General features: G+C 37.8%; 1 protein-coding gene across 1 annotated transcript in view; it reads right to left on the bottom strand.

Annotated features, from left to right (window-relative positions):
* The window catches only part of pcxb (pyruvate carboxylase b), a 371,478-nt gene that overhangs the window by 41,627 nt on the left and 305,527 nt on the right, over positions 1-24,324 (bottom strand). Inside the window, exon 16 of the mRNA XM_062994233.1 lies at positions 1,217-1,461. Within this exon, the coding sequence (XP_062850303.1) occupies positions 1,217-1,461 (245 nt within the window). The remainder of the gene's footprint in view (positions 1-1,216; positions 1,462-24,324) is intronic.

Raw genomic sequence — 24,324 nt, 5'->3', positions numbered from 1 at the left:
GAAAATGTATATTTCAGCAATAAACATAGCATTTGATTTTTGGATCAGTTACTGTATGTAATACCACACCACATGCCCAAAAGTATGTTTATACTTTCTTACCTTCTAATTATTAGATTGCCATCCCCATTAATTAAATTTTAAGAACGTTTGAACATGACTATGTCGTTGTGCCAAAAGCAAGGTCAAAAACCATATTATTGTGTGGAGAACTGCTATATTTTAACACTTATATGGAAAGTCTTAGCCAGTTCTAATTTAGAGCGAATGGGTCACCCTGCAAAATCTACGCTCATAAATACTGGAATGTGAACTGAGTAACTAACAAAGTTCATGAAGGTGCTTTGCCTCTAAAAATCTAAAGATCCCAGTCACTTCCTCTATAGCCATGCATTCAAATGAACAAGAGAGACATGGTGAGAATGAAAATGAGGGGATATGTGAATTGAATGAGAATAAGATGCAGATGTAAAAACTCGAGAGGAGAGCCTGTGTAAACAATTACATTGAACAGGAAGAATTGGAAGAAGGGGCAAATCCTAAGCTTGAAAAATAAAACTTGGCGGATTGGCTTTAGGGAAGGTGAAGTGGGGCATGAAAGAAGAAAATGCTTTATTGGGGAGAAACTGATAGTGTAAATCAATTTGTTTGCTTTCCTTTATCTTTTTTCCTGCATTCTGCCTCATACACTCACACAAATACACAGAAACTATAAGAACTTAATAAGGATCTAAGATAACATGGATTAGTCATACATAAGGTGCAAAGCAATAACTGACAATGATTGCTTAGTTGTTAAGGTACTGGACTGCTGATCAGGAGGTTGCAGGTTGAAGCCCCACCACCACCAGCTTGCCACTGTCGGGGCCCCTATAACCCTCATTTGCATGCATTGTATACTAAACAATTGTCCCTTTGGATTAAAGTGTCTGCTAAATGCCATAAATGTAAATGAGGAAATATGAATTCCCTTGGTTGTATTAAACTTTGATTCAAAAGTAAATTAGATTTTGATAGTGTTTTAGATTTAGAAACCTCCCCAGGCAAAGTGTGGCAGCAAAATCAATTTCACGTAATAGAAAATGCCAGAGATTTTCCCTTGAGAATGGTTTTTTCACAGAATTAAAGACTTAGATAGCCAATAACAAAGTAAGAAACAGAGGGAGGGGGGAGAACAGACAGAGACTAACATACAGATGGACAAGGGTTGTTTTACCTTTATAAGGTCACCCAGCAGTTTGTTGGCCTCGGCGTAAGCCTTTTTCACCTCTTTAAACTTGTTGCCCAGCCCCATGCTGTGTGCCTGGAAGTGCAGGTTAGTGTATTGGCCTCCTGGGATCTCATTCTCGTACACATCAGCATTACCAGACTTCATAGTGGCTGTGCAGTCAAAAGGGGCATACAGACCACGAGTCACCTCCCAGTACTCGCTGTAGTCAAAGACTTTCTCCAGAGAGATCCCTGCCACACACAGACACAAACAAAAAGGTAATTGAAAAAAAGACTATTTTGAAGATGTCAGCAAAAGTACAAATAACCAAAGCGTAAGTATTTAGGATTAAAGTAAAATATATGAAAAAACAAATGCACACTGCTCCAGAATTAATATTCTGGGTAATTATGTCTGACACTGAAAACATGGGGAATTTAGTAATTACCAAACATGTAACAAAACCACAGGTGCCATAATCATTAGCATCCAGTTGTACACTGATCAGCCATAACATTAAAACCACCTGCTTGTGGTTCTCTGTTTCTCTGCATGCTTGCATGCTTTGTTAGCCCCCTTTTATGCTGTTCTTCAATGGTCAGGACTCTCCCAGGACCACTACAGAGTAGGTATTATTTAGGTGGTGGATCATTCTCAGCACTGCAGTGACACTGACATGGTGGTGGTGTGTTAGTGTGTGTTGTGCTGGTATGAGTGGATCAGACACAGCAGCACTGATGGAGTTTGTAAACACCTCACGGTCACTGCTGGACTGAGAATAGTCCACCAACCAAAAATATAATAATATAACCACTGATGGTCTAGAAGATGACCAACTCAAACAGCAGCAATAGATGAGTGATCGTCTCTGACTTTACATCTACAAGGTGGACCAACTAGGTAGGAGTGTCTAATAGAGTGGACAGTAAGTGGACACGGTATTTAAAAACTCCAGCAGCGCTGCTGTGTCTGATCCACTTATGCCAGCACAACACACACTGACACACCACCACCGTGTCATTGTCACTGCAGTTCTAAGAATGATCCACCACCTAATAACACCTGCTCTGTGGTGGTCCTGTGGTGGTCCTGACCATTGAAGAACAGGGTGAAAGCAGGCTAAAAATGTATGTAGAGAAACAGATGGACTACAGTCAGTAATTGTAGAACTACAAAGTGCGGTATGTAAGTGGAGCTGATAAAATGGACAGTGAGTGTAGAAACAAGCAGGTGGTTGGAATGTTATGGCTGATCAGTGTATGTTGTACAACATTTCTTCTACAATACATAAAAAGCAGAGTCATCTTCTATAATGCTTGATGAGATCAAAAAATGCAAACAATCACAATCACTTTATATACTTCAAGTATCTACATCCTCTTTTGTGAACCCTCATTCCCAGCTTACTTAATTTTTTTTAAAAGGTAAGTCAGGGGACTGACATAGCCATAGCAAAAGATTGATTCTGTTGTCATCAAATTGTCATCTATTTCTGTGTGGATTTGTATAATTAACCTGCACTATCTTTGATCTAACTGGTTCCTTTCAAATTTCTTACATAAGGATCAATTGTACTTCTAGACTACTTAAAGACTTGATGAGCCCAAAATGCTTCCTATCTCTGCAGATCTCTAACTGTAATTTTTGGAGAATATATGCTTCTCACACCATCCAGCTTTCTGCGCATGGCAGCAAAATGCACATGCATTATCTTCCAAGCAGGTTAATTATGGCTCCCACTGGAGCATGGATATGATTTATTTTTAAAGCAGTAGACTAATTTCAAGTTCAAGAGGCTGTTTCATTCCAGCTATATACAGTACAAGTACAAAGTGAACAGGACTGCATTAAAATGTAATTGTAATGTTTATGTTGCCATCTGCTGTATTATGTTAATATGAATATAATTCATAATGAACAATTAACTTGTTTGTTAGTATTTGTAGATATAAAACCATCTGTATTCATAAAGCTAGCTAATAGGATTTAAAACTGTCAGCTTTTTTAATCATACATAGCATTGACTAATGGTGGAGTGAAAGCAATGGCTTACAAAGACAGCCAAATAACCCTTTATAACCTTTTGTGTACTGATGCATTTTTAAGGAATGAAAGTTGGCAGAAGAGCAAAAAGTATTCATTAAAAGAAATTTGGGGTCAAATTTGTGCCAGAGACTTTTTAAGATGAAAGCAAAGGACATATAAAAATGTGTTGTATGCATCTTTTTGACCCTGCAGATATTTATCAAAACACCTTATAAGACCTCAAAATCATGGCATATTCAGAACTCACTGGAATGTTTCCACAACATACTCATTAACCCATTCCTTTATGAACCCTGCTTTGTGCACAGGGGCACAGTTATGCTGAAATAGTAAAGGACTTTTCCTGTGTTGCCACAAAGTGGGACGCATATAATTTATAATATAATAAATTTTTTAATAACAGTATGATCTACACCTCTGTGTTAATTAAAATGGTAATATACACTGATCAGCCATAACATTAAAACCACCTCCTTGTTTCCACACTCACTGTCCATTTTATTAGCTCCACCTACCATATAGAAGCACTTTGTAGTTCTACAATTACTGACTGTAGTCCATCTATTTCTCTACATACATTTTTCTCTACACACCATCACCATGTCAGTGTCACTGCAGTGATGAGAATGATCCACCACCCAAATAATACCTGCTCTGTAGTGGTCCTGGGAGAGTCCTGACCATTGAAGAACAGCATAAAAGGGGGCTAACAAAGCATGCAGAGAAACAAATGGTCTACAGTCAGTAATTTTTGAACTACAAAGTGCTTCTATATGGTAAGTGGAGCTGATAAAATGGACAGTGTTTTAATGTTATGGCTGATCAGTGTACAAAAAGCTTTCATAACATTCAGATAATCGTGAATATAACCACTGTAAGAACACAATTTGGAAAGTTCTGTTAATAACAAATTAGGATGAAAAAATCTCTCTGACCACTAGCAACCAGCAAATGTTGCCTTAACCATGTTGTGGCTAATGGGTGCTGGTTTTTCTATCCATCTCTTGAGACACTGGGCTGTGATAGTGATCTAGAGCCAAATGAGCTTTGATCCCTTTTTAAACACGCCATCAATCAATAACACACCCACTTTAATGTCAGAGTGGCAATCAATGCTGATTTAATTAAGCCCCCTGCTAATAGTCCATACGGTTAATGCCACCTTTCACCTCGCTCTCACACACTGCCTCAAACTACTTACACACACTGACTGAGGAAGCTTATTAGCTGGCATTATTCTGCTGGTATTAGAATTGACATGGACAAACTGTGTACTTTTCATTCCTGTGTTAAACACATTGATTAACCATTTACAGTCCAAGACCATTCTGACATTTCTAGCATTAACAACCCTGTTATGTCAGAGTCATATGTAGGTTAAGATCTAACCTCTTAATTAACCCTGCATTTGGAACACTGCATTTTTGCATTATTAAGCTTCTATTAAATGTCAGGTTATTACATTTTTTTTTGTTATTGATGATTTTTGGGAAACATGAACAGTGACAGAATTGTTTTTTATGCATTTAGTTTATATTTAAACGTGTTACTTGAGACAAGCAAAGACTTTGTGTACATTTTCTTTCTTTTTAAAAAATATTTTCTTTATGCATTTTCTCCCCTTTTTAGTGCGTCCAATTGCCCCATTGCATCATGCTTCCTCTCCACCAATGCCGATCCCTGCTCTGATTGAGGAGAACGAAGCTAACCCACACCCCCTCCGACACGTGGGCAGCATGCCGTATGCATCTTATCACCTACACTTTGACGAGTGCAGTGCAGCTTAGCTGCGTGTACGGAGGGACACACCCTAAGAGCACTCTTTTCTCATCTCTGTGAAGGTGCCATCAATCAGCCAGCAGGGGTCGTAATTGCACCAGTCATGAGAGAGAGAGAGAGAGACCCCATCTGGCTTAGTCCCGCCCATATGAACAACAGGCCAATCGTTGTTTATGTGGCCGCTCAGCCTCAGCCGGCAAGGCAGAGCTGAGATTCGATACGATGTATTCGAGATCCCAGCTCTGGTTCCAGCGTGTGTTTTTACCGCTGCGCCACCTGAGCGACCTTGTGTACCGTTTATAAAGGACAAAGGAAGTTCACATCTAAAATCTAATGATTTATAACGCCTGACTTTATTAAACACATTTAGTTATTTACAATCAAGGAGAAAAAAGGAGTTTTTAGGCTAATAACTCTTAATAATGTGTGAAAAGTACACAGTTTGTGTTACTAGGTCACTGAGAACATGTTTATCTATTATTATTAGCTGAATTTTATGAGTAATTAATAAGGCAAATAAAATGTTTTAAATTAAGAAGTCTTAAGATATTTTTGTATGCATGAAAGCAAAAAAAAAAACCTGCTAGAGTTTAATGGACATAAGCTGATATTCTAGACGACAGTGTACACTTATCTGACAAAGTTTTAAGACAGTGTGTTGCAAGATAAAGGAGGTCAAATAAATGGTTCAACAAACACAAGAAAATAGCTAAATCAGGCTTAGCTTGGTACAGCACTACAATTTTAGCTTGAGGTCACAACAATTTGTCTGCTCCAGAATACCAAGACACACTATGTGTTGTCAGTCAGCTTTAATAGAAAGTCAGAAAGAAGATGGAGTATAAAGGTCTCCCGGGGGATTTTTGAATCGAGTTGCAGTCAAATACTGCAACAGGATAGAGATGAGTGACAATCATGATGATCATAGAAAGACAGAAAACACTGACAGAAAGAAAACTGGATTTTTAAATAAATAAATACACCAGATCAGGCATAACATTATGACCACCTTCCTAATATTGTGTTGGTCCCCCTTTTGATGCCAAAACAGCCCTGACCCGTCGAGGCATGGACTCCACTAGACCCCTGAAAGTGTGCTGTGGTATCTGGCACCAAGATGTTACCAGCAGATCCTTTAACTTCTGTAAGTTGCGAGGTGAGGCTTTCATGGATCAGACTTGTGGCATCTGACTGGTCTGCAGCTATGCAGCCCCATACGCAACAAACTGCAATGCACTGTGTGTTCTGACACCTTTTTATCAGAACCAGCATTAACCTTTTCAGCGATTTGAGCTACAGTACCTCGTCTGTTGGATCGGAGCACACGGGCCAGCCTTCGCTCCGCACATGCATTAATAAGCTTTGGCCGCCCATGACCCTGTCGCTGGTTTACCACTGTTCCTTCCTTGGACCACTTTTGATAGATACTGACCACTGTAGACAGGGAACACCCAACAAGTGTTTTGGAGATGCTCTTTGTCATCTAGCCATCACAATTTGGCCCTCGTCAAACTTGCTCAAATCCTTACGCTTGCCCATTTTTCCTGCTTCTAACAAATCAACTTTGAGAATAAAATGTTCACTTGCTGCCTAATATATCCCACTCACTAAAAGGTGCCGTGATGAAGAGATAATCAGTGTTGTTCACTTCACCTCTCAGTGACCATAATGTTATGCCTGATCGGTGTATGTAACAAAATATACATCTTCTATACATTGATTCAGCTGCCAATTAATTCAGTACACCAACCATGTATGTACATGCTTTGTGATTTTTAATGCAGAATATATTAATAATACTAAAAAAAATGACAACTAGACTGAAATCTGGCAGCCAGGGAGACGAAGAGGAATGTAGACAACAACATTAAATTATAAAATAAGATTATTAATAAATGTTTTTTTAGGAAAAAGGATGAAAATAAAAGCAGGGTTAGCATGAACAAGCTGGCAGAGGCAGATTGCAAAAGCTCTACATGGAAGGGGGAAGATAAAGAGATCACAACAAACTATAGAACAAAGTCAGTTGAACACCCACTCGTCAGCGCTTTAATCACAGGGGTGAAATAAACAGTAATGAAGGCAACAGGACTTTCATTAACTGCAGCATATCTGTCGAACATTTACTCACGGATCTACTAATACCAACAGCTCCTAGACAACTCAATTAACCAGAGAACTATATGTTTTTAATATACAGAGAGAGAGAGAGAGAGAGGGGGGGGGTGTGTGTGTCAGGTATTAAGTCAGGTATCTTCTACCTATCTATCTTTCCACTATTCACACCTTCAGAGTCCTTTACACACAAATTGGCACAAACAAAATCACTTTTTCCCCCAATTTTCTCCCTAATCTAGTCGTATCCAATTAGTCGATTGCATTACGCTTTCCCTCTACCGATACTACACTCCACTGCTGATTGAGGAGTGCCGCAACTGACACACGCCCCCCCGACACGTGTGCAGTACCAACTGCATCATTTTACCTGCACGAGGCAAGTTCATATGTGGATCAGCCTTGTGTACGGAGAGCCACACCCTGATCAACGCATTATTGCTTGACTCTGCGCAGGTGCCATCAATCAGCCAGCAGAGGTCTTAGCTGCATCAGTTATGAGGAGCCCTGGTCCAGCTTTCCAACCCTGTGTGAACAACAGCCAATCGTTGTTCATGTAGCTGCCCAGCCCAGCTGGATGTGTTTGAAATCCCAGCTCTGGTGTGCTAGTGTGTTTTACTGCTGCTCTTAATGTTATTACCACTTTGTGGTCTAACAGATTACAGTGAGATCATTTATTTATTTAATACACTTTCTGTGCATTTATCCACATTAAATGAACATACCCAATGTCTTTAGAATTTGTATCTACAAATGTGAACAAGAAAGTATGTGTTTCTAATCATATCTGAGGGTATGTTTTCAAAAAAAACAAAAAACATTAAAAATCATGGCACATTCACTAAAATGTTCATATATGAAAGTTACATAAAATTTGGTTGTTATCGGATGAGACAATTTTACATAATGAACAGCAATCATGATAAATGTGACAAATCCTTCTGATGTTTACAAGGACAACAAACCCCAACAAAGTTAACAAGGGTGACTGAACTATGCCAATTCTTTTTATGTGTTCATGCCTTTAAATAGATACATATTTAGAAGCACAGAATTAAATTGTGCTGTGTATATAAATATCATTCATGCTTCCAGTCATTCTTTCTGTTTTGTTTTCTCTCTCTTAATTTCAGCTGAAAAGACCAGTCCCTGTTTGTAAACTATGTTGATGGCATGCTAATGTTTTGTAATGCTTTTCAGTGCTGAGAAAGGAAAGAGCAAATTGTTGTTTCAGTGGGTCTGGAGCCAAATTGTAAACATTGGGCAGAAATAAAGCTATGCAGATATGTTTTCTATATTTGTTTCAGGCACAACAATTGCTAACAGGTGTAATAAATCAATGATATAAAGTTAATTATATAAAGTTAATTATATGAAGACAATTATAAGAAACTCTGCAGCAACAGTATAGGAAAGACCATTGGCGTACCCTTACTGTACACAAAGCTTGGTTTACATAAACTCCAGCACAGAGCTCTGACTACAGCCTCACTGTACAGCTTTGGAATGAACTAATTCCAAAAGACATACACCAATCAGCCATAACATTAAAACCACCTCCTTGTTTCTACACATTTTCTCAGCTTTACTTACCATATAAAAGCACTTTGTAGTTCTACAATTACTGACTGTAGTCCATCTGTTACTCTGCATGCTTTGTTAGCCCCCTTTCATGCTGTTCTTCAATGGTCAGGACCCCCAAAGGACCACTACAGAGTAGGTATTATTTGGGTGGTGGCTCATTCTCAGCTCTGCAGAGACACTGACATGGTGGTGGTGTGTTAGTGTGTGTTGTGCTGGTATGAGTGGATAAGACACTGCAGCGCTGATGGAGTTTTTAAACACTTCACTGTCACTGCTGGACTGAGAATAGTCCACCAACCAAAAGTATCCAGTCAACAGCACCCCGTGGGCAGCATCCTGTGACCACTGATGAAGGTTTCGAAGATGACCAACTCAAACAGCAGAAATAGATGAGCGATCGTCTCTGACTTTACATCTACAAGGTGAACCAACTAGGTAGGAGTGTCTAATAGAGTGGACAGTGAGTGGACACGGTATTTAAAAACTCCAGCAGGTCTGTTGTGTCTGATCCACTCATACCAGAAACAGATGGACTACAGTCAGTAATTGTAGAACTACAAAGTGCTTCTATATGGTAAGTGAAGCTGATAAAATGGACAGTGAGTGTAGAAACAAGGAGGTGGTTTTAATTCATGTTAATGAATATCAAAACAAAACTTTAAATTCCAGTTTTCGTGAATTTCATCATGATAGCTCATAATAAGACTCAGTAGTGTGCACGGCTGATACATTATGTTCCAGAAGTTCTCAATTAGATTCAGGTCTGGGGAAACATAAGGGCAAGTCAATTACATTAATGCCTTTATCATCCACTCTGGCCACATAATACATTTAGCTTTTTGGCTGATGCTGATGTTGGTGAGTTGCAGATCTGTGAGAAACTTCTGTTTAGTTGGTCCCAAAGCCACCTCACTGGTGGAGCTGTGGCTTTGCAAGCTTACAGACTTTAAATGGCTTGGTGACATCTGCTATAACACCACACAGATATGAGCAGAAGTGCAGTTTGTAAAGGTTTGTTTCTTTTGTTTTCACCTTTTGTTTCTATGCAGCAAATTCAGTAGATAAAATAGCCATGGAAGTGAAAAAGACTTGATATAAATAAAACATTTAAATGATTAATGGTTTTTCCTCATTATAATTTTCATAACAGGCCTCTTATGAGCATCATGGTATGAATCAAGCATTGTGTTTATGTAATGTGGTATTAATTAACATAAATGTTAACTGTTATTTATTGCATGTGTGTGATAGAAATAACCTCTTGTTTGTCACAATCAAGAATCTGCAATCCAAAACCCACATTCATGGAAAAAAAAATCACTTAAAGGTAAATCCATAACAGTACAGATCTCTGGTATTGGATGTGTTACTAAAGGACTGTGCAAGAAGGGACCGGATATACTAATTTGCTTCAGGAACAGGCTGTACTTTTCACTATATGGCTAGATTACTGGACACTTAGATTTAATTACATATGAATAGATTTACTAGGACATTCTTTCAATACTTATAACACTGTTACCCAAGGTTGTATTTTTTTTACTCTAATACTCCTATTTTAATGAGCTTTAAGTTAACATGTTTTACATTTGATTGCCTATACAGCCAAAATATGAATTTATCATTGGTGATCACACATATGCGACAGATAGAAGCAATAGCAAATAGGCTGTGACCATTTAAAATGTTCTTACATTTTTGCTATTGATCTCTGGATATAATAGTGGATAGTGTGTGAGGCTAAAACAACTATGGTTCTCTCAAACATGAGTACATCCCCTGTATTGCTGTTCGTGTTCACGTTCTTACTTTAGGTACGTTTCTAGCCTAACCTCACAAGCCCATGGAGACACAGGATGGGGATGGATGATGAAGGATATTACATGGAGCAATAGTGTATAAAGAAAGACACAGATGTGTGCAAGCATGGACCTGCACTGGGCTGAGTTTGGCATAGTCAATAAATTGGTACAAAAAAGAGGCCGAGGGGTTAGCGCAGCAAAAAATAGGGACCAGAGGCAATCAGGTATAGGAGTGTATGTATACACAAGAGGCTCTTTACTTTTTTCCCTTAAGTTACTGGCCTGACAGATAATATTGCGTATGTATTGGCTTATCTGGGACAAAGGCGAAAGTTTATACACAAGCACACAGAACACTACAGAACAATAAACAATAACAGAAATAGTAAAGTAACTACAAAGGTATTCCAAAAGTATCATGAAATTCAAATGATGCAATAATAGTATATTAAATAACAGCAGTAAGATTCCTAAAAACTGACATTGTGCGTGATGCATAAAACAAAAAACTTTAACACAATAGCAAATGTTAATAAGAACTACTTTGTTTATAGATTTTTGATAGGTCATTTTTCATGTGGTTCAAATTTTCCCAATTTCACCCAGTGCTGACTGTAAACTGGCTGATTCTTTACAAAAAATGAAAATAAAATCTAATAAAAAACTGAAATTCACACAGTTTGGCACACTCCCTGTGCCAAATGCTGTCAACCAACCAAAACATGTCTGTTTTACCTTCTTCTTAGTTTTTCCACTTGTTCTAGATGGCTAGCATACTACCAATTAAATAAAGCAAAGTTAAACTACAGTATACTCCGAACTAACTCTAGAGTAATGAGTAATGAGACTGAGACTTACTGAAGTGGTTAAGGTGGTTAGTGGTTTTTTCTTTGGACATAATTTGTAGCACTGGATGTATGTATTAGTTTAATATTTTATTATGTTGTTTCTTCAAATTGCTAAATCTGAAAGAATTTTCATGACATTTAAGTGTATTATTGTAATACATACATTTTTTGTAAGTAGCTGCTCTCAGTAGGGTTGTAAATAAATTCAGTTGTTTAAAGCGGTCAGATTTCTTGTTTCTGGTGCTTAACTTACAACTTTACCATCAGGGCATATCACCACAAAGCGGCTAATGCATAGTTGTGTTTGCTGGGTGAATACATTTGTAAATTTTTAATAGTGACCAAATACATGTGTCTTTGTTAATTTAAAATAAAAAAATCGATGCTATTCTGTTTACATTTATAAGCACAAAGTCAAAAGAAAAGAGCTCTCATTCACCGAAACACGGAATAAGAGCCTCACTATGCATGCTCCGATTCATGTGCGTAAGGTGCGTCTTACTATTATTTCCATAAAATCGCCCTGTTTCTGTATCTGCAAAGCAAATCAATCAGAAACGTACAATCTTCCAACGCCTACCAATGTACTGATGTCTGTTAGGATTTTAACAACGTGACGGTACCACAACAAAACACAGCACAGCAGGAGGGGAGGAGCAAGTTGTGCATGTAAGATGTGAGAGGAGCGGAGTCTGTACAGACATGATCTTTACTTTCTGACAAAACGGAAGAAATGTGCTGAATGTAGCGGAGAAAAAGTAAACTAAAGTATCGATCCCATCACAATAGTGTCGATCCGATACCAATACCAACGTTGGTATCGATAATATCGATATTTGGATCGATCCGCCAACCACTACTGCTTCACAACTGACACATGGCCCCTCCGACACATGAGCAGTACCGACTGCCTCTGTTCACCTGCAAGAGATGAGTTTATATGCAGATCAACCTTGTGCATGGAGAGCCACACCCTGATCAGCACTATTCCCCAACTCTGCGCAGCGCAGGCACCATCACTCAGCCAGCAGAGGTCGTAATTGCACCAGTTATGAGGAACCCTGGTCCGGCTGGTCCCATTTCTGAACAACAGTCAATCATTGTTCATGTGGCCGCCCAGCCCAGCCGGACGGCAGAGCTGAGATTTGATACGATGCATTTGAAATCCCAGCTCTGGTGTGCTAGTGTATTTTACCACTGCGCCACCTGAGCGGCATATGTATTAGTTTAATATTTTAACATGTCGTTTTCTGTTGGAAGATATTAGTCTTAGTCTAGTTTAAATCCACTGGTCAGTTTTACCCTTATTTATTTACCCTCTTTTCTTGAACATTTTTGACTCTCGTCCCATGAACTTGTCACACATGAACAAGCTTTCATTTATATTTACTATTACTTCTTTCGTAACTAAGCTTTTATTGATTAATGTGTTGTCTTGTGTTCTTCTGCAGGCTTTCTTCTGGATTTGTGTGCAAAAGAAACCTTAGTCTTTGTGTACAACAAAGATGTATTGTATGGCTGTGAGGACAAAGGATTTGTTTTAGTAAAAGATTGGTCAGTGTGTGTCTGGCCATGAAGGCGGCAGGTGTACACCCCCCACTTGTGATGTTATAAAAAATAAATTACAGGACACATAACCAAGGCAGAACAAGAAAAGAGAAACTCATTTCTAAACTAAACAGGTGCTCGGGTGGTGCATTGCTAAAATATTGAAATCTCAGTGGTGCTATCAGCCAATCTGGGGATCTACACAGACATGGAGGACTATGTCTAGGTTGCGAGGTTTGGATGAATGACCAAACAGCCAATCCATTGGAAGTTGCATTTTAATTACCAGACCCAAGTCTGGATCAAGTAAGTAGGGTTTGATTAGTAGGGGCATATAAACTGCGCCAAATCTGGTAAGCGGACCAGATCGCTGTGGCAACCCCTAAAAATATGCCAGCTAATCAGAAAGAAGGATACAAAATGAATACAGAAAATAATGCTGTCAGCAGTAAAAGCCAGGCAGGCCCTTTACCCTGACCTTAAGCTCAGTGAGAGAAGCCAGGCAGGTCCTCGAGTCCAACCTTAACCCTGGTGTAAAAGAATGATCCTGGAACGGTCCTCGATCCTGATCTTCAGCCCGGTGAGAGAAGGACAGATCCTCAAATCTGACCTTAAAATAGATAAGGACTGAGCAAAAGGGACTGAGCAAAAGCCAGGCAGGTCCTCGAGCCCAACCTCAAGCCTAGCGTAAAAAAAAAACCTCGTTCCTGATCTTCAGCCCAGTGAGAGTAGAAGGACAAGTCCTTGAGTCTGACCTTAAACCCGTGTGTAGGCATCAAACAAATACATGCACACAAAAACAACTAACACGCAGGAAAATAGATAAGAAAGGACTGAGCAAAGAGCTGGGTCATACATAAAGAAAAGAATAATTCAATGAGATGCAGAGACTGCCCTTGAAGTGCCATTTAAACTGTTACCTATATAATAATAATAGTACGTAGAATCTTGGTCATATATTGCATTTATAAATAAAAACTGGGGATTAAAAAACACCTTTTTAAATCAATATAAAGTTGGCTCCATTTACAGCTGAAAGTTCCTACCATCTTTGCCAATGTGAATGTATATTATCCCCCATTCTCTTTGCAGATTTAGTAGAAATCATTAAATAAAGGTCTCCACTTTGATCTTTATTCAGCTCTATCCACTTTAAGATTTGTCATGACCAGTTTTCCCAGCTTCTCCCATAAAATAGCCTGCCAGAAACATAAGGAATTGATTTTTTCGTCCAGCAGTGGCTTTATTCCAACTCTACTCTTCAATAAAAAAACATTCTCTATGGAGTGTCCAGTTTATAGTTCCCCTACAGACAGCTTCTTCTATTTCTAGCTGTAGATCTCCTCGGCAGTATCAGGGTAATAATAGGTCTGTTGTTGCTTCTCTAACGGATGACCCCCATACCTGGTAAACGAGTGTTGTTGACAGCCTCTAGAGTCATGCTTGCAGCTTATTCTTTTTGATTATTAATAGAAGATGTTTCATGGCTTTTGGGAGAAGATTTGGATTTCTGTTAACACTTTATTCAAACGGACCTACATAGGTCATTCATGAAACTTTTATATGCATTACATTAATCATTAATAAAGCAGAGCTTGGGATTCTAAGAATTCATTCTCATTTTAAGTAATAACTGAAGTTATGGAACAGATCAGATCCATTTATTAAATAACAATCTATTACAATGTAATCTATTGTTTAAGACAAAAATAATTAAACAAAAGAATACATTGTTGCCCCTTTACTATAATGGCAATTATGTTTTACCTGTAAGACTATCATAAAGCACTATTACATTTGCATTTATATTATTTAGCCGATGCTTTTATCCACAGAAACGTACATTTATGACTAAATACATTTTAAGAAATTGAGGGTTAAAGCCTGCCGTGCACTGGATGTGGTGGACCTTGAAGCAGTGACCTTCCAATCAACCAAACCACTAAGCTACCACTTCCTTTACTGCCCCTATTATAATATAATACATTACTTCAAGGGTCTTAGGTTTGAGTTTTATGCCCTCAGTACAAAGTACTTTTAATGTTAATATCCAAGTGGATATTATTTCAATTTGATACCTTTCTATATTATATATTTTATATTATATTTACTGTATATATACACACCGAATAGGCATAACATAACCACCTTCCTAATATTGTGTTGGTCCCCCTTTTGCTACCATACGCAACAAACTGTGATGCACTGTGTATTCTGACACCTTTCTATCAGAACCAGCATTAACTTCTTCAGCAATTTGAGCTACAGTAGCTCGTCTGTTGGATCGGAGCACACGGGCCAGCCTTTGCTCCCCACGTGCATCAATGAGCCTTGGTCGCCCATGACCCTGTCGCTGGTTTACCACCATTCCTTCCTTGGACCACTTTCTATAGATACTAACCACTGCAGAGTGCCATTACAATTTGGCCCTTGTCAAACTCGTTTTTTCTGTTTCTAACACATCAACATAAGGATAAAATGTTTACTTGCTGCCTAATATATCCCACCCACTAACAAGTGCCGTGAAGAGATAATCAGTGATATTCACTTCACCTGTGAGTGGTCATAATGTTATGCCTAGTCAGTGTATATATATAAAAATATATATATATATATATAGATATAAATATAAGAAATCCAGAGAAATATCAGTTAGTGTACCTCCAAGCAATCTGATAGCATTGCACAAGAAACCATCATGCTAATGTGATAAATATAGCACATGTGTTATGGAGTAGTTTGGAAAACTGTTGTCAATTAACGCAGGCTAACACAAAAAGAGGCCAAGCTACCTCACGGCTTAATGGCGGATCTGTGGTTACGAGCATACGAACTTTAAATGCTGCTGTTAAAGGACAATGCAGTATTGAGTAAAACCATGGTTTCTAAAGGACTGTCAAATAACAATAAAAATAATAATAATAATCATAGCACTGATTTACTAATGTCTGCTCTTGCTAATTCCACCTGGTCACTTATTCCTCATATGCTCTATTTTTAAAATACATAATGCTCTATTTTTAAAAACAATTAATCTCGTCGATAACTTTCTATCTTCCTACTGTAATTAATTGTCAGATCCTGTTAACGTATAATTTAGTCTCCTGTACTTTGACAGTAAATCCAGTGAGGGAAGATAAGGCTTATACACACAGTCCTGTCAAACTGCCACCCACATGGCATCATGATGATTCTCATCATATTTAGAAGAATGACAGTCAGTTTTATACCATGTCTGCTTCAGAATGCCTATAAACTTTAGTTTGTTATTTAAAATTTTCACAAAACAGTTTATTAGCCGAGTGAAATGCTTCACATTCTGCCCAAACTTAATATATTACTCACTTTCTAAGCCGCTTATGCTAATCAGGGTCAAGGGGGTGCTAAAGCCTATCCTAGCTCTCAATGGGTGCAAGACACATAGAAAACCCTGGACAGAGCACCACTATCACAGGGCATTAATTAATACATGATTTAGTTCAAATATATCTAAAAAAGCAAAGCCAGTTCAAACACTAGAACGTTCTGGCTCATAAACATTGAAAAGTCAATTTGTGCTGGTCTGCTTAGTGTGCAGCAATAAGCTGACCACATTCCTGCCTATGTGCAGATACTACTGATAGAGGCTAAACAGGTGTTTACCCTTTACTCCCTGTGGAGAGTGTGTGCTTAGAATTCCAGTACTTCTCACAATGGATGCATATTTTAAAGCATATGGATGTAGATATACTTAAGATCAGATATCACTAAAATATGGACTTTGACCCAAGACTGATTCTTTCTGGATCTGAATGCATTTTTCATAATTTATTAGAATTACCAACAAAACATGTGTTCTTTCTTTCAGACAAAGAAGTGAGTGTGTCTGATTCAAAGGATTTGTTTACACATTTTAAATGAGGTGCTAGTAATTGTTATGAAAGCAGAGAAGCCAAAAATTGAGATAAATGTTTAGTGAAATTAAATATTAGCAAGGCTGACACAAAATCATTGCAAGTTAATCTGTCTATTTTAAAAGCAAAAATCTAATGCATAATAATATTTTTAAGAAGAGGTAAATAAATAAATATATATATATATATATATATATATATATATATATATATATATATATATATATATATATATATATATATATATATATATATATATATGACATATACATAAGCAATAAAACCAGATGTGTTAATGCAAAAACACTGTCATGTAACATTATCATAATGTGATAATTACTTTAAAATGTCTTGGATTACTGTAGGTGTTGTTGGTTTTGACTTTTACAGGAAATTATTATTTTTGGTACAGGAATGTTTTTGGCAGCTTTAGGTGGCAAGCTACAACACATTTATAAGATTATTATATTATAATGAACCCTTTACTAAAACAATACTAAAGTGCATACTAAATACTACAGACCTTGTTTTTTGCAGTATGTGACACAACAGGGAAGTGTTAGCTCAGCCGTTAAGATACAGGACTTTTGATCAGAAGCCCTATCACCGGCAAGTTGCCACTTTGGGGTCCTTAGCAGGGTCCTTGTATTCAGTCACTGTCTCAAGTCTGCTACTTGTTGTACATGAGCAGTAGTGAGGCAAACAGATCCCAGCTTTAGTATTGAGTAGATTTAAATGATAAAGATGATAGATTTATATAATGCAGTCTAAGTGTTCATGTTAGACCATTCCTATGACTTAATATATTTAGTAAGCCTATGTACCAGATGAAAGAATGATTTTAAAGCCCATAAATTGGTACTTAACTATACATTCATCAACATGTACTGAAGCACTTGCCTTGTGAAGAAAAGTCATCAAATGTCCTCAAACAAAAGTGACATTGTGAGAAAGTACAGTGGTACCTTAAAACTCAAAGTTAATTGGTTCTGGGAGTGGCGTTGAGTTTAAAAGGCTTTGAGTTTCAAGGTATTTTTCCCATAATGGTCCCGTGGAACTGCATATATTTTAGGCAAATGTAAAATAATGGGGTGGTTTTGGACACATACACTGAAAATATAATTGAAAAACAGTTAAAAACCAATATAAAAGTAAAACAGTAAAACCTGCACTTTCCGTTTACTTCTTTGTTTCATTATGCTTCTTAATACCGTATTCCGTGCAGTAAAGGCGCATTCACATTAGTAATGACAAAATAGCTTTTGTGTTTTTCCGCTTTTTCCATTGTTTGTGCACCGCCTGTAAATGCGCCTTTACTAAAGGGAATGCGGTATTTCAAGAGCATCTCCACATTAAGAAGCATAAGGAAACAATAAAGAAGTAAAAATAAAGTGCAGGTTTTATTGTATTTTATGTTGATTTCTAACTGTTTTCAATTGTATTTCAGTGTTTTTATATAGACTTAATGTACTAAAATAACAAGTGAGTAATTTCATTAGAGGAAAGAACTTATGAGCAGTAATAATTAAGTTTATTGTTTCTGTGTCGTTCTTTTAATACATTAATCCACGTTAAGCTTTATTTTTAAGATAAGCGTCTTAGACCCGGAAAAGGTGATTCTCACAATTTCTCAGAACCCCAAGCTATAATTCAGATTCATCTCATATTTGCACTCTAATGACATTTCACCGCACCGCTCAAGCCGAGCGCTGAACAAAGTGGCTGTTCATTGTTAATTTGAAAATAAATAAATATTTTTTTAAGGCTGAACACGTTGAGTTTAAGGAAAATGTCGAGTTTAAGGGTACAGATTTCTCCATGAAGGGTGTCGAGTTTCAAATATTTCGAGTTTAGGGGACGTCTAGTATTGTATTTATGAAGAGAATGTGTGTGTCCAGAAAGCACAATGTGGGTTCTTTTAAAGAAAGTGTTCCCTCTAATAATAGATATAAAAGCATCAAACCATCCTGGCATATAAGTATTGTACCAATGTTTTTCTGGTCACTTTAATGCCAGCACTTCATAGAATTCATATAAAGCTTTAACTGCTGCTTCAATATAATCCCACATTAATCCACGTTTTTAAGGACCAAGACTAACTGGTCTGCCAAATCATGCCTGTGTTCCATGTCCAAGCAGAACTCAGTAGTATCTTCTGCTTGTGCTAGTAAAAGCAGCATTACAGGCTTGCGGTAAGAGAGAGAGTTCTTTGATTAGCTGCTACCCTGTACAGAATCAGTGCAGCAGACCAGAAACTGGAGTGAGCAAAGCAAGCAAATTATTTTCTCAAGAGGGCACACACAGAGGGGATCTCATTTTTTTAAGTTCTGCTCATCTGCCCAGCATTTTCCAATCTATACTCATCTGCGGTATATAGCAGTGTAAACCACACAGGGCTGCTGCACTGTCGAGGGTGTATTTCCACCTTAAGAGCAGAGTTTCTAGAGCCACTGTAGTCCTGACCCTGATAAAAAGGTTACTAAAAATATAAAAAACTGGGGCAGTGGCAGTTTGGAGGTTAAGGTACTGAACTAGTAATTGGAAAGTCATTGGTTCAAGTCCTGCTACCACTAGGTTGCCACTTGTGGGCCCTTGAGCAAGGACATTAACCTTCAATTAGATTGTATGGTCCCAAATGTAAGTCACTTTAGATAAAAGCATCTGCTTAATTCTATAAATGTAAATAAATAAATGCAGTAAAGTATAATATATTGGCAAATTGATTTAAATTTTAGTAGAATAGTTTTTGAATAACACTTCTGAATCAAACATTTTAGTGTTCTGGGGTTTTGCATCCAATTAGGTAGACAATGTTGACTGGTAAAAGAGTGTTTTTACAATTCATTCATGTTTATTAAACAGTTTATTTTGAAAGCATTGAACCCAGTGACACCCAAAATCACTGAACAGGGAGCCAATTCATTGCAGGGCTGAATTTTTAGTATACTTTGTTATCTGTCTTGGTAGCATTAACTATATACTGTTTAAATGTATTTGGCTAAAATGATCTCTAATCACTGACTCCCTTAGAAACAGTTGAAAGAGGAAAATAAGCTGACATAAAAAACATACATACATAACTCATAAAGAATGGCCATATAGACCAAGAAGAGAAGTAAATGTAGTCTATGAGAGGAGGCCAGTGTTCCGTCACAGATTATGCCATAGCCATCTGTGGCCAGAAATCTGAGAAAGCAAAATTGCCCCATCCCTCTGTGTAAGAGGAATTCCATACATGCCCCTATTGATCAATGCAACACTACTGAATTTCAGTCATCTGTGAGTTAATGTATTTCAAAGGGTGCAGTTAGCGCTCTTCTTCTAAACACTGAACTGACCAATGATCATCAGTGAAAAGAGTGGTAGTTGGCAACACACTGTATAACTGGTGAAAATGCATTTTTTCCATCACTGCATGAGGTAAAGCTTCCACATGCACCTGTTCACTTTACCAGCCAATCACAGTCAGCCAGCATGACTTTCACACAGTGATTTTGATGAATAACATGCAAACACATGCTGATGCACCAAAATAACACAATTTATGGACACAAATTTTACCAGAATTATGCATCAATCAATCAGACAAAGAGCTTCACTCATGCTGGAGAAGGAGACGAAAGAGTAATTACCTATTGTTTTACAAATTTGTCAGACACCTTTATCCAAAGTGACTCACAACTGAAAAATCCAACAATTAAAGACTTTTAACCCAACAGAGGAACCATGGTGGTTGTGGTGTGGCATACACTTTCAGCTTTTAGATCAAAATTGCTCACCTTTACATAATATAAATCTGTGGCAAAAGCAATAAATCTAGCCAGCAAATGAACTACTATTTCCATTTTTGGAATTATTTATGTCTGCATAAATTCACCAACTTAAAGTATGTTGTTTTAGTTCTCTTATAAAGTATACAGGAAAGTTGGCAGCTGATAAGCACTTTTGGCTGCGTCCCAATTCATATTATACTGTACTAAATATATGAATTAAAACCCCACTATACGTGGGATCACTATTTAGAAAACTATTATGTTTATTTATGCAGTTTAAGACCTGAGTAAAATAACCTCCTCCTGCAAACTCTCGTTCTCAAACCTTTTTGTGAACTCAACCATAGCATGTTCTGGATGCAAGTTATATTTTTCCACTCATAGGAACAGCTTTCTATCATTTGTGCCTCCTATAGGAATTGTCTGTCAGAGTCAATTAGGAAAGCAATCTTCATGTCTTTTGGCGTTGTTTATATGCTAAGATTTCTAAGGTTTTTATAAGCCTATAGTGTGGCTTTGAGGGCATTTCACTGTGAACCCTTCATCCATCACCTGTTCAACCTGGAGCAGGTCCCTGGAGCAGACTGATTGTGTCTTCTGTCAACACCTAACTCCATCAGCTTCTTTATGCCCTGAGACAGCTTTTTTCAGAGAGGCAGAGACTGTGTGCTGGTGGTGATGTGGCTCGGCTAGTGTTTTCTCAGCTCTATTGCAGCAATACTGGGTCTTATCTCAGCTGGAGCTGTGTGGAGCTTTCCAAAGAAAGGCGATTGTGGTGGGGGTGGTTTGCGGGGGTCTTCAGCACTGACAATGTTGTAGGATAGGCTCTCTCTTTTTGCTTCTTTTCTCTTGCTCATAGATGAGGTCAGTCTTAAAGCCTTTATCCTACGCCAGCCAATATTTTATAGAATGAAAAGCCACTTAAAAGGTTTAGAATGTAGTTCCAACTCCTGTGCTGTTTTGATAGATGATGGTCATTAAGATTTTGCCTGAGTCTTTGGCACTGCTCTCAGAAATGTGCATTTGATGACCCTCACAAATCCTGTTCAACAGTATCGTACGCAGTAAAATCGGCAATATTAAATGAAAGCCTACTGCATTAAATTCACTCTAGCAGTGACTTGATTATTGTAGTTTTTGATGTGCAACTGTGCCTTACAGCGGTATGTCTGGAGAAGATACAGGATGGTACTCATGCTTTAGCAATTAATCAAACTACAGTTTTGTCTCTTACTATTGTCTCATTCATCATCTTTGCAACCACTAGATGCTAGTTTTCATAAATCTTTGCTAAAAAGTCATTTTACTATAACATTTTTAACAACATGTTTTCAACAACATTTCAAAATGCAGGTTTCTATTAAATAATTCATTCATTCGTTCTGACTAACAACTTCATTTTCATCACGGTATTTCAGCACGTGGGCACAAGACAGAAGTATACCTTGGAAAGTGTGTATTCTATCAAGACATGCTGACACATTTACTTGCATACATCTCCAGGCAATATAGAATGGGCAGTCCATCTTTTGCATTTTAAAGATAGAAAGGAATGGTAGTACCCTTAAGAAAGCCACACAGACACTGCAAAAATATGCAAGACTCCGCATAGACAGTGAGACTGGACTACCAAACAAAGGTCCCCAACACCTATGTGATGTGATGCCCCACCTATCTGCCCCAGCTCTAAAATTACTGCACTGTAATGCAATGGGACAGTTGTAGCCTAGTGGGTAGAGCTTTGGGCTATCAACTGAAAGGTTTAGAGTTCAAATCCCAGCTCTGCCATGCAGCCACTGTTGGGCTCTTGAGCAAGGTCCTTAACCCTCTTTGCTCCAGGGGCACCATATGATGGTTCCAAACAAGCTGGGATACGCAAAGATGGTACTTTGTTCTCTGAATAGTCATATTCAAAGATGTTGTCTAAAGTCAAACTTTAAAAATGTTGTCAATAGAGACCCACTGCAAGTCAAAGTACATGTTGCAAATCAAAATAGACTACAGAAATTTCAATCTCTGAGGAAGCCATTTTTTAAAGAAAACAAAAGAATGCCTTCAAGCATGTTTGAATAAATAATATGCTAGAAAGATGCAAATTGATTTTGATTTCTAGACACATGAAAGCAAAAAGCAAATGAGGAAATTATTTACAAGATAATTTATTTAATATATCATATTTATGTAGGTGTTGTTAAGCACATTTAATTTTCACTTGGGGATTCTATCAGTAACAGAGAATGCTTTGTCATGCACGTAACTCTACTTAAATAAGTAAATGTGCCAGACAGGAATATATCCTGAACAGGGTACTAATCCATTTCAAGGCAACACACACTCTCACATTTACTTACTCACTTAGTTCAAGAAACAGTTTATTATTGCTGTGAAGGAGTGTGGTAGGTTTACCAAATGTTGGAGGCTTGCAAGGAGGACAACAGCTCAAAAGTCCAAGTTCCAAGTTTTATAGTTTTATTCACACACACAAGAAATATTTACACAATGAGTCGAAAAATAAAACCACAGCTGGTTGCTATAAGTAACACTATTGACTACAGTCAACAAAAAGGCTGTTACTCTTAAGATAAGACCATAGCAGTCTCACAAATAGGCAGTAGCCGAGAAGCTACAGAAGACTTTCCGCCATCCTTTTTTGTTCCCTCCTCACTCCCTCCTGCTTCAACTATGAGGCCCCTCCCCTCAATGACCTGGCGGCCAATCCTCAAGCAGGAGAAACTAGAGCGGGCATTCAAACACACACAACAAGATACATTCCTATGGCCATAACATTCAGTGTACACCTTCCCCACATAATTAATAATGCATATACAGCATTCAGCTAGCTTTATTCCTTACTGTGTTTTTTTCTGGTATCTTCAGGTACCTTACCCACAACAGAGTCCCGGACCAACTCCGACCTCTGCCGACACCTGGATCATCTCCCAACAACAGGTAAGTACTTATTTATTTATTTACACTACTTCCATTGGATACCTAAATCTAGTCTTGGTGATTTGTAAGGAGTACAATAGTACATCATTACAATTGCCAATCCATCTTTAACCTGTTTTTGGGATGATGGGGGAAAAACACTGAAGTACCCGGCCAGAGGAAACCCCCACATACAGGAGAACACATGTCAAAAACCTTATAAACACTAGTCACACCTGAGTCTTAAGAAAAACCTTACATACAATCCTACCTGCAGTCTGAATACTGATGTGTGCTATTTCTGTACTAACACCCCACAACTTGTTCTCCAAACTCCATCCTTTGTGGCTGCTCTTTTATTTATCCCGATGGGCTGAAATGTTCTCACACTCTCCTCCTGCTGTGTATCTGTACTGTTTCCCTTCTCATGCCTATTCCCATGACATTTTCCTTTGTCAGATCCTCTACTAACAGTTGCAGTAAAAATATCTGACAGGTGTGCTATGATAGACGATTTCTGTCCTTTCTTTGCTTTTGTGGCTTTCTTCTGTCTAACCTGCATTTAAAACAAGTTTATGTAAACCATGTAGTTTTCTAAAGCATATAGTTTATTGTATTTAGGTCTTGTTTGTTAAAAATAACTCGGAATATTGAGATTTCTCTGAATTATGGTGTTTGTTCAATATGGTTTGGCCCAGATGTGTGTAAAAATACAAAATCAAATCCTGGGGAGAAAACTTGTGAAAGCTAATTTGCTAATTAAAAAAGTATGATTTTCCAAATAATTAAGACTAAATG

This window comes from Trichomycterus rosablanca, chromosome 4 (genome assembly GCF_030014385.1).
Source record: "Trichomycterus rosablanca isolate fTriRos1 chromosome 4, fTriRos1.hap1, whole genome shotgun sequence".
Classification (NCBI taxonomy): domain Eukaryota; kingdom Metazoa; phylum Chordata; class Actinopteri; order Siluriformes; family Trichomycteridae; genus Trichomycterus; species Trichomycterus rosablanca.
Note: the sequence above shows the minus strand (reverse complement) of the source record. Positions and strands in the feature narration are given on the sequence as shown.